Here is an 18724-nt window from a genome sequence, read left to right as displayed (position 1 = left end):
CCTCATCGATAGCATTTCTTTTGGGAAATGAAATCTTAGAAATCCCGACTTAACTGACATCTATTGGTTTAGGCAACTTTAGCGAAACGAAGCGGTTTTAATTGAATAACTAATTTAGATTTCAATTTATACCATCCAAATTGTTCAAGGATATAGGCCTGTCATTGCTTTATCAAACGCAAAAAAGCCTTCCTGTCCAACTATGTTTTTCAATGAGTTACACGGGAAAATATTTTACATAATGTTTTAATTAAAAAACCCTATTGCAATAAAGGCCTTTAAATATTTGAAATATTTTGAGTAAATGATAATAGTTTAGTAGGTTAAGGTTAGTTAAATCAGGTTTGGTTAGGTTAGGTTTTGAACTGGTGGTATCAGTGATTTTGCAAAATATTTTTATTTTCATTGAGATCATTGCATAATAAAAACGGGCCTTTTCCAACAAATTTTTAAGATCCTGGAACAATAAACGCTATATTTACTAAGGTCCTTGAACAATAAGTTTTTCAAAATATTGATTGTTTTACAGTTCAGGTCAGGTTAGCTTAGATTCGGTTCGGTTCGGTTACAATAGAGGTATGCTATTGAACTTGTGATTTGACCATCGCAGTGTCATGATTTATATAGAAAAGTGTATTGATAGACGCAAGTATTAGAACAAGGATATTTTTTTAAACCAAAAGAGATATTTTTAATTCGGTTTGTAAAATTGGCGTTAAAAATATATCGTTTAATAGCATTGAAAATTTTAAGATCATAAACCCGCAAATTTTGGCTATATGCGGTCCAACGGGATTCGGTTGAATGTTACATTCTGACTAATGGGCCAGCAGCATCCTTGCGATTGGACTAGTAACATTATCTTGAAATGCTTAAAACCTACTTCCTTGCAGGGTGCTCTATAGAATTTTGCTATTTCGACGTTCATTATTACTTCTTAATTGTAGTCATTGCAGTCTCGTAGGAGAAGAATTGCACCCAATGAAATGTTTTTAAATGTATTAATTCAGGTATTTTGGTCCCTTCTCAAGTTTCTTCACACTTCGACAAAGCAACCGCGCAGTATTCTTATTGCGCGTAGAATTTAGCTTGTTGGGATCCCTCCGAGCACATCGTGAGCACCCATAGGCGTAGAGTTCTATAGGCCCGTGGGGCCCGAGCCCCCCCAAAAATTTTAGAAGTGGCCACGGGCCCCTCCAAAAATTGGTCATCCATAATACCGAAATCATGAAGATAGAGACCTCATAAAAATAATTTTTCGTTTAACTAACTGCAAAAAACCTTTAAAACCACTACAAAGCAGTGTTTTCCGAACAGAAGAATTTTATTTTGTTCTGTAAAATGTAAACAAGACGACCCAAGGGCTGGGCCATAATAGTAGCCACATTGTTGTCTACTTAATTATTGTTACTTCAATAAATTCACTTATGTTCTAATTGAAATAGTGCGACTTAAACAGAAAGCTTGAAATTAACTTATATTATAATTGTAATAACCCGGTTCCGAGAAGCTTTTGCTTTTAAAATTCCTCACGATTTCTTTGAATGATGAAATAGGGGAGTGGGATTGAAAGCGTGAAATACTTGTCGACGGGTGATAGTAATTTTAAAGGGAGTATTAAACCTTCCATTTTAAGGCTATATCATAATCCTCTCTCTCTCTCTCTCTCGCTTGAAACATAGAGCAAATAAGAAACAAACAATGCTTAGCCTTACTAGTACAATTTAATGCAATGCTTAATCCTCTCATATTAACTCTTACTTCAATGACGAACGAAAAATATAACCTCACCACAATCCTCTCCCATCAGCTCCCATTGACTCTCCCTTCAATGAGGAAAGAAACTTTTATTACTGCCAAAGGCAGTACAAAGAGGGCAGTACAGAGATTCTCCTACAATGCCACTGCCAACAGGGCAGGTCATACTAATGTCCACATCGTAGATGTACATCATACGATGTGGCTAAAAGTGTTGAGAAAGTGAGTTGACCGGTCAAGGCAGCAGCGGCTGGCAGCCCATCCTAACCAGATTGGCTGGTTTTCATGGTTTTCACGTCAATTAAATTTAGATACTACAACAATTTCTTTGACCAATGACACAAATAATGGAAGGAATGAGGGATGGGATTGAAAAGTGCAACTGGTCTTCTTAAAATAACCCGTTTTAGCATGCTCTCGTCTAGTATAGTCAGAAGCCGATTAGGCTTTACACATGAAGTAAGTATCATGTGTCATTGTGCCTGGAGGAGCTACACGATATTCTCCAAGCTCCTGGGAAAGAACCCCCTCCCCTTATGCGGAGGAATATAATTCGGTAGGGCGGCTCCTTCGGATCCTTGTGATCCTTCCGCTTTAAGAACCGATTAACCAGGTACATACATAAATTAGGGAACTACTATAAAGACTGAAAGCTTTGGTTAAAACTATACACAATACCAAAGATTACTTGGGAGTAAGGCACGAAAATCATATAAATCTGGGTAGCTTTTGCTTAGACTATTTAAGACGCCGTGTATCTGATTTTTATTAGGATATTTTCTGTTCTCGCGGCTACGGCGAGCCCAGCCGCTGGCGGCTTGGGAATCGGGAATTCGGGATACCGCCGATACCTAGCCGAAGCTTAGTGTAGTTTTCGAGTCTACTATTATTCGCAGAGCTATTTTTCTGTTGAAATTAAAAAAATCTTATAATATTTAGTTGAAGGCTTATTAAATGACTCGAAAATTTTCTAAACTTGAGCTTTAAAACGTTTAATATAATATAACGACTAACGAACGATATCGCTAATTTGCCTTTCGAGCTTCCCGGTTATGTCGCCGGCGAGGTCGAGTCGAGGTCCCATTCAAAAAAATAGTAATAGCCGTCGCCGATTGGTCCGGAATTAAAAAGGTTATCTACGGTTAGGGGACTTTTGATTGGTTAAAAAGTTTTTTGCTCTTGTGTTTTGTTTTTACTTCGGAAATGTCATGAAATCTATTGCCAAAGCTATGGAAAATTGGGACTTACGTACTTTATGTGTGAAGCATAATCCGCTTTTGGAATAGTGCGACGAATGTAAGGCCAGGGATACTAGATGCTTTAAGAGGGATTCGAAGGGAGACGGAAATTGCGACAGAGTTATCGGCGTGTCATGCGCAGTACAGTCTACCGGACTTCTAGATTTTAGTGTAATTCAAAGCCAAATCAAGGATGATGGCGGGAGGATGCGAAATCTGAGAGAAACAGGCGCGCTGTGGAACGCAAAAAAAGGGAGAATACTCGGAATAGGAATTCATTTTATCCTTGATATGGAAAAACAAGGCGTCGCGCGTTATAGATCCCCGTTAAAAAACCCTCTGCCCCAGTCTCGTCTGAACGTACGTGAAAGGCTCAAGCTTATAATCCGTCTTTAAACATCTAGTATCCCTGGTAAGGCGCGGCGCTGGTAAAACTCCATAGAGTAGATAAACAATTTTCAAAATGTTTTTCGAAGCACAAGTATAAATTAGTCTTATGGGTTAAGTCGCTCTCATAGTTTCCTAATTTGGTGATTTTCCCGAGTTTTAAAAGTGGTCTCGAAATTTTTGTAAGGATTTTTACATTCGCATTACAATGCGCAAATACGGATAAATTTTTTTTAAAACGGCCTAGAGTATCTTTAGAGGAAAACATAGTACATGGATATACTTAATAAATATACTATATAATGTACTATATATAAATTTAGTACTTAATATTCGTTAGGAATTTATATACATCATATGCATGCATCATGCATGATTCTATCTATGTACTGGTCCAGGCCGGTTGGGCCGGGCCCCACCAAACATTTACGAAACTCTACGCCTATGTCACCCACGAAGATAATTTGAAGGACATACTGAGAAAATCCTTTGCTCGTTTGAACTTGTTTTCCGAGATTTTGCTTTGGAATGTTTCTTTTATTTCGTTTCATGAATGAATATTGCACCCCATTGAAAGCGCGAAAGTCCTAAAGTTGCTTACCAAAATAGCTTGAGGGGATCGATTTTCGCATACCGCGGGCACCTGGTACACGAAAAATTAAAAAGGTCGGTCTTTGGAAACTCTTTGCGTGTTTTAACTTCTTTTCCGAGCCTCTGTGGGGTTTCTCTTAATTTGTTACATAAGTGAATATTGTGTCGTTTGTGATAAAAGTCACATAATATTGGAAAGAAATTCTTTATTCGAAACACTTTTAGTGATATTAATAATTCAATACACCGGAAAGACTGGCGTGTCATATTTATCCCATTTTACGTTCCTTTCCCCCTTTTTTCACTCTTTGAACTTCTAATCACTATAGTTGAAGGACCTGATATGAAATTCTTGGTATGAATTTGTGTGGTGTACCATGAAGCGGACGAATTTCATATATTAACCTGAGCAGTAGTTGAAAATATTCAGTGTACCAGAGATTGGTCTAAAATCGATTTTGCAGGTGATGGATATGTTTTGTAGACATTCTTTATGTAGGAGCAATGTCGGTCTAAAGTTGCAGTCGATGATGCTATTGTCACAAAATTCACTAAAATGTGATACTATTGCACTAGGGTCAAAATGGGATTTATTAGGTGATGGGTATGCTTTTGGATATGCTACATCTTTTTGCCATGTTTTAAGTACTTTTTAAAGGATTAATGTCGGTTTAAAGGAATGACACCGATAAGTTAAGGCACTACCATGTTAACTTTCAACATGTCAACGTATATTTCGAGAATAAGAGTGACGAATGATGCGGAGTATCCGACGAGGCAAATGCGGAAAATGACCATGAAAGCGGAGACGTTAATGACGACGAACGAGTCAGGGGTTTCTGTTCTCTGACAGGGATGCAATTCTATTTTCAAAGACGGGTTCAGATCCTGGAAGCAATCGCCCTCGGTGAGCTGCTGCAACCTGACAAATATGCTGAAATTAGTTCCACCATAAACTTAAAACTATGTCCTGTGCGAATACTCGATTAAAGGTGAGTACTCGACTCTAACCAAAATTTTGTGACTAGTCCTCAAAAAGCCTCACTATTGAACTCGAAGCGAGGCTTAGCACCTTATTTACTTCGAACTCGGGGACCCGGAATTTTAAGTAGAACGCGGTATTTAGTGGGGTTTTACCGATTTAAATTTTAGGGTAGACAGGAGATTGGACAAAAATTTGACGTCGGCTAACCAAAACTAAAATTAAAATTATTGTTACTGCCCGTCAATTTCGTCGTGGGCACTGCATGTTTATACTTTGTATAATTTATCCTAATTTGAAATTATTAATTATTATTATTGTAATATAATTATGTAAAATTAAACTATTAATAGTATTAATAGAAATAATTTATCCTGACACTGGGACTTGAAACTTAGTTCTGAGGCTGACTTACGGACTCGATACCAATTAAAAGACTCGATTCGAGATTCTATAAAAGCTTTCTTAGGACTCTAGACTCGACTCGAACCCCAAAACATTGGGCTCACACAGTTCTAACAAAACTTCGAATGAGACACTAACCTTTTGTTCACGGCCATGACAGGCGTTTGCGAAATGTTTTTCCTGAAATACAACACCAACTGGATTTTCATTAAAGATTTGCTTAGTTTAAATTTGCAACTTCCTGTCTTAGAGTATCTTCTCTTTATTACACTCCAGTTTAGCATATCCCCAGAAATGGTAAATTTTTCTCGATTTTCAATTCCTGATTCAATGTCATCGTTTGCCATTATAGAGCCATATGTCTGGTAACACAAATCTGGGTTCGCATCTGCTCGCTTTATTACTTCCGCATACGCCATGTTAGTCAACGCATTTTTCTAAATCGAAAATAAATGAAATTTCTTTAAACCTATGAAGAGAACCACGAATGATTTCTATTTACCGGATGAGAAGTAACGCGTAATTCTTATATTAACAGTTATCCTGACCTGAATGAAACTGGTAAATGCATCGTTTTTGGTTAACACTGGCTTCGCATTGGGAAAGTGAAATACATCCTCAATGGTCTCGAAGGGAAGTGCTTCCGATTTGCTCGAAAACTTTGACGTCATTTCCGACGATACAATAACCAATAGAACGAAAGACGCCAGACTCCACAAAACCGAAAGAAAACGAGATACTCCGTTGCAATTCAAACTTTGGGGACCTGAGATTGAAATTGAATTCGGTTATGAAATGAGCATAGCGTTACTTTATTAATTCTTACTCGTTCCCAGAAGGCATTGCAACAAAAACATGAATGGCAGTTCGGATTTCACTTTGCCATATATAGAGTTTAGTTTCCCCGTCATGTAAATCAGCAGAACGACAACAACGGACCACACTATTATCTAGATGTTTCATATCAATACTTTTAGAATATTGCATAAAGGTCAACTGTTTCAAGATGCAAACGAATTAAAAACCAAAATTTAACATATTCAGTTCAATCTAAAAAAGAAAGCTTGATCCTGTTGACTGATAAAGACTGATAGACTTGAGAAGTGAAACTTGATGTCTTTGATTACAATAATTATTTGGAAATTAGGAAAGGCAAGTTACCCATTCATTTATAGCAGAGAAAATATCATTCTCATCTGATTGGTTTGTTCCGAATAATATTTGAGTTCTCAAACTCCAAAATGGGTGTGAAGATGAAAATGAGTTGAAACGAGCAGTGGTTAATCCCATAGGAGATATTGCAAAATCTCCCTCCTACGTATTGAAAGTTTTACTCAATTATTTTTGAAACAAGTTGACCAGGAACTAACTCGTATTACTAAAAGAATATGGTAAGATTCGGATTCCAAACTAATCCTCCCATGTTAAGTGACAAAAAAACTCAAAACTACTTATTTTCGAATCAACTATGCCCTAATTATTTCCACCCAAACTTGAAATTAAAATTACAAAGTGGGATATTTATATTATATCAGAATTGCGATCAAACCATGAAATTTTGTTACAAAGTAAGCTTGGATTGTTGAAGAGGATAAAGCCATGTTAACATGTTCTTAGTATCGAGAAGAGAATTCTTGGTTCAAAATAAAATTGTAATTATACATTTCTCTCGAGCATTCCTAGTATTCCGTTCCACGAATTATTAACTTTCGTGCCCCAAAACTCATCAGCATTCGGGGTAATAGTAACGCTGAAAAATATTTCCAGCATTGCGGTTATTACGAGCACCATGAAAACAGAGCACAAACGTCACGCTTAATTACTTGATATTGTCAAATATTTGTAAAACATGCATGAACTTGATCATGTAGCCAGTTTTCTCTCCCTGTTCATTCGAATAAACAAATGGCGATAACTTGAAAAAAAATATAACATACTCAGCTGAAGTTTATGAAAGACAAAATCCGAACATAATCTAGTGAATTATCTTAGTCGAAGTAAGTCCTTTAGATTGGGCTAGTAACATTATCTTTGAACAGTAGTAAATCATGAAATGCTTTAAACTTACTTCAATGTAGGGTGCTCTATAGTATTTTACTGTTTCGTCTTGCATCATTATTTCCTTTTAGTTTCTTAATTGTAGTGGACGCCGTTTCGTACGCGAACCAATTGCAAGAGAATTTTTTACAATGTATTTTAGTATTTTGGTTTGTTCTCAAGTTGCACCGTAGCGCTCTTAAGAATAATTTGACGGAAATCCTGATAAAATCCTCCACATGATTGAACTTGTTTTCTGAGCTTTCGCTTTGGAATGTTTCTTTTAATTTGTGCCATGAAAGAATTTTGTATCCCGTTGAAACCAAGTCCTAAAGTTGTTTTCCTAATTACTAAGGAGTTGGAGGAAAGATAATGGTCTTACATCTCGGTATCGATTACGCCCGACTGTTGTGGGAACTCGAATTGATCGTTGCTAAGCACCCCGTTTTTAGTTTCATTAATTTTTAACGCGTGCTAATATTCATTTACAGACCAGGGTGGTTTTGAGACTGCGCTGATACAAAGGCCTGGCGAAATGTCAAGCTGCTGTTTTCACAACGTAACTAGTAAGACTAGACAAACGATCTAATTGTTCTACAAAATAACAAAGGGCCGTACTTGCAGTTCATTATGTCTTTGCTTGTTGTCGAATCAATACTATTCGTAATTTAGTTCTCAATTTTTCATTCTTTTCGGTGCAGTTATTTAAGAATAAATCCACAAATTGCAAAACTTATGAAATACTTTATCATAAACTTAGTAATTTGGCTCCGTTATTAAGTTGGCGCTCACTAGCGGATGTTAAACTACACTATTGTTTTCATTGTGAGTCAAAATTAACTTGAGGGGAAAGAATTAAAGAGCATGTTTCAAAATTATTTTTCACTCTTGTGTTGTCGATTGTAAAGTTCCTGTTGTGTGCCGACATCTTATGGTTACCGTAGAAATGATCTCGTGTTAGCTAGAAGTCCATAAAATAAGAAACACGTTGCAATATTAAGCGGTATCCTTTTGAAAAGCGACGCATAAAAGTTTCATCAAAGTTTGTGATAAAACAATAGCGAATAAATTCTTAATTCATAATTCTTTTAGTAATATAAATACTCCAATGAACCCGAAAGACTACATACGCCAGTGTCATGTTTAGCCCATTTCATATTCCTATCCCCCTTTTTTCACTATCTGAGCTTCTAATCACTATAGTTAAAGGACCTTATAGCCGGAAAATGGCCGCAGAGAGTACAAGATGGCGGACACTGTTAAGTCGGGGACCGGACTTTTACGTACTCTCCTCTTTTTTGAAGATTTTCTCAACCTGTCAATATTTGATTGATTGTGTCGGCTTATAGTTTTGTAAGCTTATAAATTAAAAAATAAAATAAAGTATTTCACAGTAATGACAAATTTTATTCTGATTGTAATAAAACTAATCACAACAAAATTCAATTCAAGTTTATTAACTCTGTACAACAACATCCAATTAGGACTTTTCATAGAAATACAGAGTGTTAAATTAAAATTCAATTTTGTCTAAATTAAATTATTAAAATATTGTATAAGATTTTAAAAGTACAAGGGCTAAAACAGTTTTCCATATATTTAAAATATATCGTCAAATAAAATTAAAAGTCTTAAAAGCATTTCTTAAGTTCTCTCTGAAAGAAACCTTTCTTCGGAATTAAATATGTCTGGGGCGTTATTTAGATTGTTTTAAGTATTTTGTATCCTTAAAATAGGATTTAACAGGTTGTTATTTTTATTGTAGAATGAAGTTTTTTCCCTTGTTTTCTGTTGAGCGTGAAAAATAATATTCTTCAATAGATAAGAGCAATTGACATAATTATGAATTAGGTTATATAAGAAGGATAACTCTAAGTATTTAAATCTGTCTTTAAGTGGTAAATTGTTCAATTTTGATATTTTATATTCATTGAGATTTTTAAATTTTTATTACAAAGGTCTAAAAATTTGATCTGTACTCGTTAAAGTTTAATTATGTTGTAGTTTGAGCAACCCCCAAAACAAGACTTTCATATTCTAGTTTCGTCGTTACTAAGGTTTAATATAATGTAACAAATATATCTGTAGTTTTAAGTGTTTTTGCTAGGCGATATAGTGCTTATAACTTTCTTAAGAAGGTATGCTGTGTTATTTCTATGTGTTTGTTGAAGTGTAATTTTGTGTCTAGCATCACTCCCAAGTCTTGCATGTCATATTTCCTTGGTTAGTTCTTATTCCCTACTAAATATTTGTGTTTAATAAAGTTCGTCTTCCTCGTATGCAATAGAATGTAAGTTTTATCAGTATTTAGTGGTAATTTATTAAGATCACCCCAATCATGTATCAGTAGTTTTTCATTCAAAATTTTGCAGTCTTCTATAGTTTTGATTTCTCGATATATCTTATTGTCGTCAGCATAAGCCTGGTTAATGTAGGATTTATCCCACAGTAGATCATTGATAAAGATTACAAATAATAGGGGTCCTAATGCTGAGCCTTGAGGTACACCTTTTATGGATTTGAATATGGTTTTGTGATGATTTGGTTAATTTTTAAGTAGTTTTGTCTATCATTGAGGTAGTCTGCAATCCAGTCTAGCATTCTTCCATGCATTCCATACCAGTCTAGTTTTATAAGGAAGATATTATGGTTCATTCGGTCGAATGCTTTACTTAGGTCCATATATATATACAATCTACTTGTTTCTGGCCAATGACTTTTGGTGCCAAGTAGTTGTAACGAAATATTACTAAATTCCAAGAACTAGTTCTTTCCATCTGTATATAATTGCTTTTGCCCATGCCTACGTATAGATTTGAAAGATAGTAGAAATCCGTAGATCATAAGGGATAGAGCATAGGGAAAAATGGTGAATATTGTATACCGGCGGGGTTCCAAACCTCAGCGTCGCCATTAGACTCCCGTAAATTGTCACCGCTCCTTTTCCTCTTTATAAAACAAAAGCCATACCTAGGGTCATCAATTACGATAAGAAAAAGTGTATTCCATGCTTTTCTTTTGAACTCGTTCCTTTGCCAGAATTTATCGACCAATGCAGTATAAGCTGATAGTAGTGCGTTTCTCGTGGGAAACGGTTTTTAGCGCATTACCGCGAAAAACATCAAATACAAAATGGCGCCATGCGCCATAATTGGCGAACCCACTTGGGACCAATGGTGGTGGTCATGGAAAGCCAAAAACTCAAGCAAGGCTGAATATAGAAGGGGTTTTGGAACTTAAACCAAAAAAGGAAAATGATTCTGAGCTCGTGAGCCGAAGCAGCAACTTCATAACCTAAAAACTTCTCCTGGACCAAGGATGGACAAAAAGGATTAGCCTCCGCGCTGGCCGCAAAGCTACTTAGAATCCTGACTTGAGACCAGCTCTCCTCACACCAGAAGTTAATCATGACCAGCCGTTGCCTTCGACCATCGTAGTAGCCCGTAGTAGTCCACGCCGTATCGAATTTCGTATCGGGAAATCTCAACTCTTCAACTCTATGGCCACTTTTCTCCAAATCTACATTCTTCGTTTTCTTCAAGTCTCGAGACCAACGAGCGACTAGTGATGAGTACAATTGACTTAACGCGTAGTAGTAGTAGTGTATATAGTAGTGTTAATATTTGTAGTATATAATTTTAGTAGTAATATTTAATCTGGCATTGGTCGAGTAGCGCATGCAGCATGTTATTATTTTGGGGGTAATGTAATTTTATAGTAGTAGTATATTTTAGTAGTAGTCACCATTTAAAGGCACAGTATCACACCCTATTTTTTCAAAAATAGAAAATTTAGTTCACTTTTTCAACACAGATGGTGCCATAATCTATATGGCCCTCTTTTTTAGCTAAGTTCGCACTTGCTAATAATCTTTGCTAGCTGGACTAGAAGGCGAGTCTATTCTGTATTTTGGGGGTGTTGGGCTAAAAGTCGTGGTTAATATGAGGAGTTGAGAGGTGGAGCAAATCCGTCGCACGTGTTCTTTCAACTTCTTACCAAGTCGGTTTTCCCGCTCTCACTTCCTAAATTCTTTTTTTAATCAAACGTGTTGTGTATGTTCGTGCACGTGCGGTTTTATTTCTAACGGTTCTTAGGCCAGTCGTTGTGGAATTTAATTTATTATGGAAATAATAGAATAACCTATAGGATTTAAAAGTAAAACATATAAAGTGAATGTAGGAAAAGCTGTTTTTGAGAGGTGGTCAGCTGAAAGGAAGAAATTTTCTTTCACGAACGAGCAATTTGCTAATTTTCTATTTAAACAATGGTGAGTTATTAATGAAGATAAATAAGTAGAGTTGTGGTGAATGATTGTTGAGAATCCCTGCAAAAATTGTTAATATAGTGTGGAAATAATTTCATTATCACTCTATTTACAATTTTACTAATGGTGGTCAGTTTATTCGCAGGATTTCTCTAACACAACACTTTGGCATTGCATGATATTCGAAAAAACCTTAAATACTTTTATTTAGGGATGAATACCAAACTGAAATTAAATCTCAAAAAATAAATGAGAGAATCAATTCATTATTATCAGAATAAAAATAAAGGTAATTATTAAACTTTTGTATTATTATTATTAGGCCGCCCTGACACCGATTGGAATCATGGATAAAGAAAGCCGCGCGTGAGGAAATTTGTTTTCACGATACAGGATAGGCAACTCCCTATTTCGAACGACAGCTTATTCTTTATATACTGTTACAACATCGGTTGTCAGCACTCACAAAGCTAGGGTACAGTACCTTATAGTGGGGGTTTGCAATTGTTAGTTGTACAAAGTGATAAAAAAACATTAATTCTAATGGATAATTAACAATGTAGGAGAGTAATTGGTGGTGGTATCATAGCTAATACAGCACGATCTATTATAGAATGCAATTTAGAATATTTTAAAGTGAGTTCCTCGTTTTGAAACGTTTGATTCGCGCATAAAACCGAAAAACATGGTAAATTATAGGTGAGAAGGCAAATTGGGCAGTCATGGTCATTACCGAAGCTGTACTTTGTACGTACTTGGTTACTGTTTTAAGATGGAGGATTGATAAAACTTATTCTTCATTTTCATGTGTAGGGGTTTGGGATCACTTGGTGTCGAACTACCGGTTTAATGACCACCTACTTCATATTACTTGATTCGGCACGGCGACAGTTAAATACCAGCTCAGTCTCAAATAGCTCAGTACAAAACCAAATTCTTGGCCCTTTTCTAAGTTCAGGAATCGCGGCTTCATTAGGTTGGTGGCTTGTTTGGCCTTTAGAAGTAGTCAAATCGCAAGTTCAAGGAAACTATGGAAAATATATCTCGGTTTTGAGCATTGACTTATGGTGGTACAACTGTACCGTTCTTGGTAACTAATATTGTTAATTTTGAATTTTAAGAAACGACACTGTTTTGAATCGCTTGCGTGGAATAGTCAGAGAAAAAGGGTTTATAGCATTGTATCGTGGGCTAGCACCAGGGTCTCTTCGAAGTTTTATCGCTAATGGTTTTAGCATGATAGTTATGACTTTTGCTCAGAGGAAGGTGACATAACTTGGTCTTCGGGATTGAACCTGTTGTTATACTTAATATACTGTTGTTATACTAAGATATTTTAAAACTAAGAAGGCATAATATATTTTTTCAAGTTCATTGTAAATGTTAAAATTGATAAGTTCACTATTTTTTATAAATTTTTATTTTGTTAAGACAAAGATTTATACACAATGGTAACAGTTTATTTTAACTGTTTTTTATAGGACCATATATATTTTTTCTCATTTGAGTCAATAACAAATAACAATTAATATTTTGTACTGTTGTGACTATTACATTCATTAAAATTCTGTAGATATTCAGCAAGTATTACAATAGAGTATCTTCTCTATTGTAATACTTGCTGAATAACTATAGAATTTTAATGAATGTAATGTTTTAGTCACAACAGTAAAAAATATTAATTGTTATTTGTTATTGACTCAAATGAGAAAAAAAATATATATATAAAAACACTTTTGCTTTCAAGTTAAGATAATGTGTCTTTTGGCCACCATTTCATTATTTCCTTTGCATAATTGGGCGGCGCTGAAACCAACCCCTTCCACTGCGCTAATTGGTGTTTTCATCCAGGCGAAGACATTCCCTTCTAGTTCGATATTGCAGCGAGCCATGCTGACTATTTGGTCAATTTTTAAGGCCTCATCCCAAATTTGTACGTCAGCGACGTATCCTTCCCACGATTCTTCCAAATCAAATTTTCCATTATAAACGTCTTGATCTTGACCGATCATTAGAACTCCTCCAGAGCGAACTTTGCCCCTAGTTTGGATATTTATCCCTTTACCTACCAACTGAAATTAGAAATTAGCTCTGATTATAAACCTTTTTCCCACAAAAAACTAAAAATTAACAATCTTTAATTATACTTCTCCATCCAAATAAGCCGCAGTTTGACCTTCTCCACTGGTCCATGTGAAGCACGTATGATGCCACTTGCCCGGTCTAAACCTTTCAGTAGGTGCGGAAAAGGTTTCGTTTGAAATGCTCAAGATTAGCTTAGTTTTGTTGATACCGCCGTTCGGAACAACGCCAGTTCGGATTTCATCAGCCGCTTGACCATGAGCGTACGAAATGACATAGACACCCTTTGATTTTATGGCGTGCGCGTTGACCCAGTGACAAATCGTTAATTCGTTCATATTAGGCAAAGTACCGTCCAAAATAATCCTTGGAAATCGTTTCAAATTTCCGGGATTTGAAGGAAAAACTGCCTTAACATTTACCGAAACCGCAAACAAAGGGGTGAAGAAAACGAGAAGAAAAACTAAAGAAATGATCGTAGATGCCATTTTGTTCATTAAAATAAAGTTGCTGCTGCAGCTTGCTTCTCTCTCTACAGTCAAGAACTGGTTTATGAAGAAGAAATCATCCCAAGGACCCACAAATAAAACACTCGAAAATGATTTAGTTTTACTTTTGCGCTGATGTTTCGATAAAAAGTTACCCCTCTTTATGAAACCAAGGCAGGAGGGGTAAAACGTTATCGAGAATAGCAGGCCTAAAGAAAACTTTACTCCCTGACACTCGATCTGACTCGTCGCATAGACTGGTAGATAAGAGACATTTGATCCCGGAGAATATAGGAAGTTGGAGTCAGATTAAATAAATACATCGAATTTAATACAATCAATTATTTTTAATGCGATTCTGTTAGAAACGAATTTATTTTCAGATGAAAAATGATAAGCACGTCGTAACAGTTATTATAAAGAATGATTTTTTTAAAGGAGTAGGTTAACCTGTCTATAATTAACTGTGTTTGCTACACTTTCAAATGATATTACACTGCTGAAATTGCGAGATACAGACTTTAATAAAAGTTAAATAAGACTAAGGGACCACTTTCTGATCGTGAGATTTTTGGTGAAAGACAAAGGACACGCCAGCGTCCCAACATTTTTTCAAAATGACATCCACTAATCCTTTCTTGTCATAGCAATGGTTCCACAATGAAAGATCTCGGTTGCAATCGGCGTCATCCGGTGGGGGTTTAGTATTAGAGAAGGCAGTGTTTGACGCAACAAATACATGGGAAAACTTAATGTATAGAGTTTATTTAATTATAAGCTGTAAACATTCACACTTTCGCCCTAAAAGGTCAGGGAAAATCTGAGAAAAAGGTCAGGGAAAACCTGGAAAAGTCAGGGAATTGGGTTCTGAAAATTCCGTGGCAACCCTGTAGTGAAATTCTTGTCAATTTCGGCTTTAGTCCCACTGTCAATCGCCATAACGTTGACCACGTTGTTTAACCATTTCTTTATTTCGTTGGAATTTGGGGGGGGCTATAGCCCCCCCCCAAATTCCAAACTTAGCCCCCCAAAATAATCCATAAACCCTACCAAAACATTGCTGTTAGCAACCTAATATTCTGTAGCAATATGTAAAAAAAATTATAATGATAGATTCGTTAACTTTCATCTCTGCAGAGATGAATTTCAATATCAAGCAATACAATTTTGAAGAAAAGAACAGATGGAGACAAGTAATATGTTTCATATTCTTTCGAAGGGAGTCCCAATAGTGTGGACTAAAAGCTAACCAAAACTAAAAATAAACTTAAGACGAGTGAAAATCCTTCATAATCGGTTCCGTAGTTTTTATCAATTAAAGGTTGTATATCTTTAAAATACGAATAATTTCACGTTGACACAAATTTACGGATAGTTTTAAAGGTCTACACATTTTCCAATGAACCCATTATGCTATTTTTTTTATTAATTTCTTATAATAACTAGTTTGCCCAGATTTAGCCCCCCCCCCAAATTTCAAACCCTAGCGACGCTACTGTCTGGTCATAAGTCCGTGTTAGAAATTTATATGATGCGAAAATTACGCGTCGGCATAAGTCTATGTTGCAAACTAAAACTTTCTGTACGTGTATTAATCGAGCGTTAAATACGTAATCTTTTTAGCACTGTTATAGTTAACTCGATCATCGAGGGGGTAATCACTAAAACTTTATGTTCTTCTGTTAAGGGTTACTTGTGTGTAATCATTTTAGTATTGTTGTTTTTAGAATGGTTTTAACGGGTTATCATTTTAAGGGTAGCGCATCGACGGGCTACTCACTCAAAATTTCTCTTTGTGTCGCACTATTACATTTATAACATAAATAAATTTATTGAAGTAAGGAGGGGCTATACACAGCCTGTTAAGTACGGTACGATGTGGCTGCTATTACGAGGAGTTCGATGGAGAAGCTATTTGTAGATGAAGCGCCCATAGTAAAGATAAGAAGGAGTGTAGTGGGATTTTGGCCGAGGGGTTGCTCAAGAGTGGGAGAGCTTAGAATACTCTAAAATTCCCGACTGAAAAAGGAACTTTAAAGTCAATTTTATTCCTTTTAATAAAATTGAAGGGTTGTTCGAAATAACGTCGATTACCAATCATTCGGTGGAATAATAAACTGATTTAATATAAAAAAACTTAATATTTTAAGGCGAAATACAAAAGAAAAAGACGGCCCAAGGGCTCGTAATAGTAGCCATATCGTACGAGTGAATAGCCCCTCTATACCCTACCTAATGAGTGGATAACCCCTCTATACCTAACCCTAATGAGTGGATAACCCCTCTATACCTAACCCTAATGAGTGAATAGCGCTATCTTTTACAATGCTTAAATGATGTACCGTGATGTACCGTGCATAAAATCAGAGTTAATAGCCCCTCTAAACAGTGATAAAATTATAACCGTATAAACTGTAATTCAAATATTCCGGCGAATCGAAGAACAGATAGTTTTAGTGATAATCCCCTCTATGAGTTTACAACATAGACTTATGCCGATTCACACTTATCGCATATTATAAATTCTGAGAGAGCGGTTGCTCTCTTAGATAAGACCTCATACTGCGTTTAATGTATAAGGATGGTTTTTTGATTCGATGTAACTTTTTTCCTATCACGGTTACTGCTTTGAAAAAATTCCACTGAACTAAAATTCGGACCCTTAATATGTGGTTAAAATTTCAAAGAGATCCCTCCATTAGTTTTTATTATAGAAAATAAAGTTGCTAAGAGTGGTTTTCATTTCCATAAAAAAATTCAGACATTTTGGCAAAAAAAGGGAAATTTTCCCATAGGAATAACATGGGAAATGTTTGCTGTGATAGCCAAATGGTCTCGAACATTTTTTGAAGACTTTTTATTCGATAGGTCTGAAAATGGTTTTAAATAACAGGTTGAACATTTTTCTGGTGCCTTTCGAAGTTTTATTGAAAACAATTAATATTAAGTATTACTTTTTGTACTTTTAAGCACATACTTAAACTTACGACCTTTTATTCTGTTGGACTTACGTGGTATAATCCTAGCTAAAATCATAGAGAGACGTACTGTTGGACTTGCGCTGTTTTACCGCTAATAGAGCGATATTTTTACCTCTCCGTGTGACGTAGTCCAGGAGAGGTTCTGTAACGGCCGTGTCTGTGTGTCTGTCTGTCTGTCTGTCTGTTGTTACACCCACGTGACCGCGTTCGCAGTTTGCGTATCGGAGCAAACGTGTTCGCCATTTCACAGTCACGGAAATGGCTCCTCTACTTGAGTTCTCACACCACCATCTTCTGGTCTTTGTCCATCCCACACGGACACTAGTCTGTTCTTACTGGCTTCTAATCACCACCATCTTCTGGTCTTCGTCCATTCCACTTGGACACCAGTCTGTACAGACTGTTAAAAAAGTCTTTGCGCGTTGCAGTTTTCGCACATATTTTACTATATTTCAAAAACTATTCAAGCTAGCGCTCTGGAATAAAGTGCGTTATAAAAGTTTTGCATTTCTCTTTCATATTTTACCCGTTTCACAGTTGTCCTTTGCATACTTATACCGGAAACCGGAAATGTGAAAATTATCAACTTTGAAAATATTGGATTCTCGAGGATATAAATGCGATTTTCGGATTCCTTGGGGTCGATTCATATTTGAGAAGTTTTCACCAAATTCAATTCGGATGAATAGGTCACGAGTAATCAGCCTTTATTCAAAATCTGGCAACTTCGATTTAAATGGCGATAATTCATAATCGAGTATCGAATCTTTGTCGTAATAATGCTTGTTAGATGTTATGGCACTTTATGCATATATAAATGATTGGTCTTGTGGCGCGATACTTTGAAACAATTCAGACGCTCATTAAAGGGATGGTGAAGTGGAAAATTAAGTAATTTTTTATTGATTCTTCTATAAGACCAATCTGCATACAGTTCATAGTGAATTATCCAGGAAATAACACCGAACGAATTTTATACGTCAATTAGTTTGAAATTTCATGGATAATTTTAAATAAGGATCTCCGACCAATCGCGTCCTTTTATAAACAATTTTCTCGTGGCACGTTCCGTGTTGAATCAATTTATCGCGAGATTTGAAAAAATTTGCGCGATGTGACAATTGTGGCGCGAGACATGGAGCGTGCCACGAGAATTTTGTTAACAAAAAAGCACGGCGTTACGCGATTGGTCGGAGGTCCTTATTTAAAATTATTCTTAAAATCTTAGCCTAATTTGAATATTAAAATCAATGGGAGGTATTTCCTAAATTTTTCATTATGCAGACTGGTCTTATAAGAACCGATAAAAAATCACTTTAATTTCTACTTCCCCCTCCCTTTAAGAGAAAACTCGCGTCTTTTGAAGAGGATAAGCGGTTTGAAAATATTGTTATTTGGGCCATGATATCATAATATTTAGAACTCATTAATTACGTCTAGGTCTTCAGCCCGACTCATTGCAGCCTAGTGAAAATCTCACTCATGATGGCATATGCGCTTCACGAGATCCC

The 18724-nt window shown here is 36.0% G+C and overlaps 3 protein-coding genes across 3 annotated transcripts; 1 reads left to right on the top strand and 2 right to left on the bottom strand.

Annotated features, from left to right (window-relative positions):
* Positions 1 to 4667: 4667 nt before the first annotated feature.
* Positions 4668 to 6347, bottom strand: LOC149707936 (uncharacterized). The gene is made up of 4 exons (XM_089863842.1): positions 6188 to 6347; positions 5910 to 6127; positions 5500 to 5798; positions 4668 to 4908 (listed from the first exon to the last, which is right to left on the bottom strand). Exons 1-4 carry the CDS (start codon positions 6270 to 6272, stop codon positions 4668 to 4670), a joined length of 843 nt encoding a protein of 280 aa, XP_089719968.1. The 5' UTR covers positions 6273 to 6347.
* A 5438-nt stretch (positions 6348 to 11785) lies between these two features.
* LOC149707935 (uncharacterized) lies at positions 11786 to 13235 on the top strand. The gene is made up of 5 exons (XM_089863841.1): positions 11786 to 11791; positions 12061 to 12137; positions 12226 to 12298; positions 12362 to 12409; positions 12476 to 13235. Exons 1-5 carry the CDS (start codon positions 11786 to 11788, stop codon positions 12758 to 12760), a joined length of 489 nt encoding a protein of 162 aa, XP_089719967.1. The 3' UTR covers positions 12761 to 13235.
* A 15-nt stretch (positions 13236 to 13250) lies between these two features.
* LOC149707934 (C-reactive protein 1.1-like) lies at positions 13251 to 14340 on the bottom strand. The gene is made up of 2 exons (XM_089864177.1): positions 13810 to 14340; positions 13251 to 13734 (listed from the first exon to the last, which is right to left on the bottom strand). Exons 1-2 carry the CDS (start codon positions 14239 to 14241, stop codon positions 13405 to 13407), a joined length of 762 nt encoding a protein of 253 aa, XP_089720303.1. The 5' UTR covers positions 14242 to 14340; the 3' UTR covers positions 13251 to 13404.
* Between the last annotated feature and the right edge of the window lie 4384 nt (positions 14341 to 18724).

Source organism: Phalangium opilio, unplaced genomic scaffold (genome assembly GCF_054372755.1).
Source record: "Phalangium opilio isolate 3A_F unplaced genomic scaffold, DU_Popi_V2 ptg000013l_1, whole genome shotgun sequence".
Lineage (NCBI taxonomy): Eukaryota > Metazoa > Arthropoda > Arachnida > Opiliones > Phalangiidae > Phalangium > Phalangium opilio.
The sequence above is the reverse complement of the archived record's forward strand: the minus strand, read 5'-3'. Positions and strand labels throughout refer to the sequence as shown.

Excerpts from the sequence above, each read along its gene's own strand:
- LOC149707934 (XM_089864177.1), bottom strand. The coding sequence starts at position 14,241 with ATGAACAAAATGGCATCTACGATCATTTCTTTAGTTTTTCTTCTCGTT. Across the intron at positions 13,735-13,809 it reads CGGCTTATTTGGATGGAGAA|TTGGTAGGTAAAGGGATAAA; the intron begins GTATAATTAAAG and ends TTCTAATTTCAG.
- LOC149707936 (XM_089863842.1), bottom strand. The coding sequence starts at position 6,272 with ATGACGGGGAAACTAAACTCTATATATGGCAAAGTGAAATCCGAACTG. Across the intron at positions 5,799-5,909 it reads CATTTACCAGTTTCATTCAG|AAAAATGCGTTGACTAACAT; the intron begins GTCAGGATAACT and ends TTTTCGATTTAG. Across the intron at positions 4,909-5,499 it reads GTCATGGCCGTGAACAAAAG|CATATTTGTCAGGTTGCAGC; the intron begins GTTAGTGTCTCA and ends AACTAATTTCAG.
- LOC149707935 (XM_089863841.1), top strand. Across the intron at positions 12,138-12,225 it reads TCAGCACTCACAAAGCTAGG|GAGAGTAATTGGTGGTGGTA; the intron begins GTACAGTACCTT and ends TTAACAATGTAG. Across the intron at positions 12,410-12,475 it reads CATTACCGAAGCTGTACTTT|GGGTTTGGGATCACTTGGTG; the intron begins GTACGTACTTGG and ends TTTCATGTGTAG.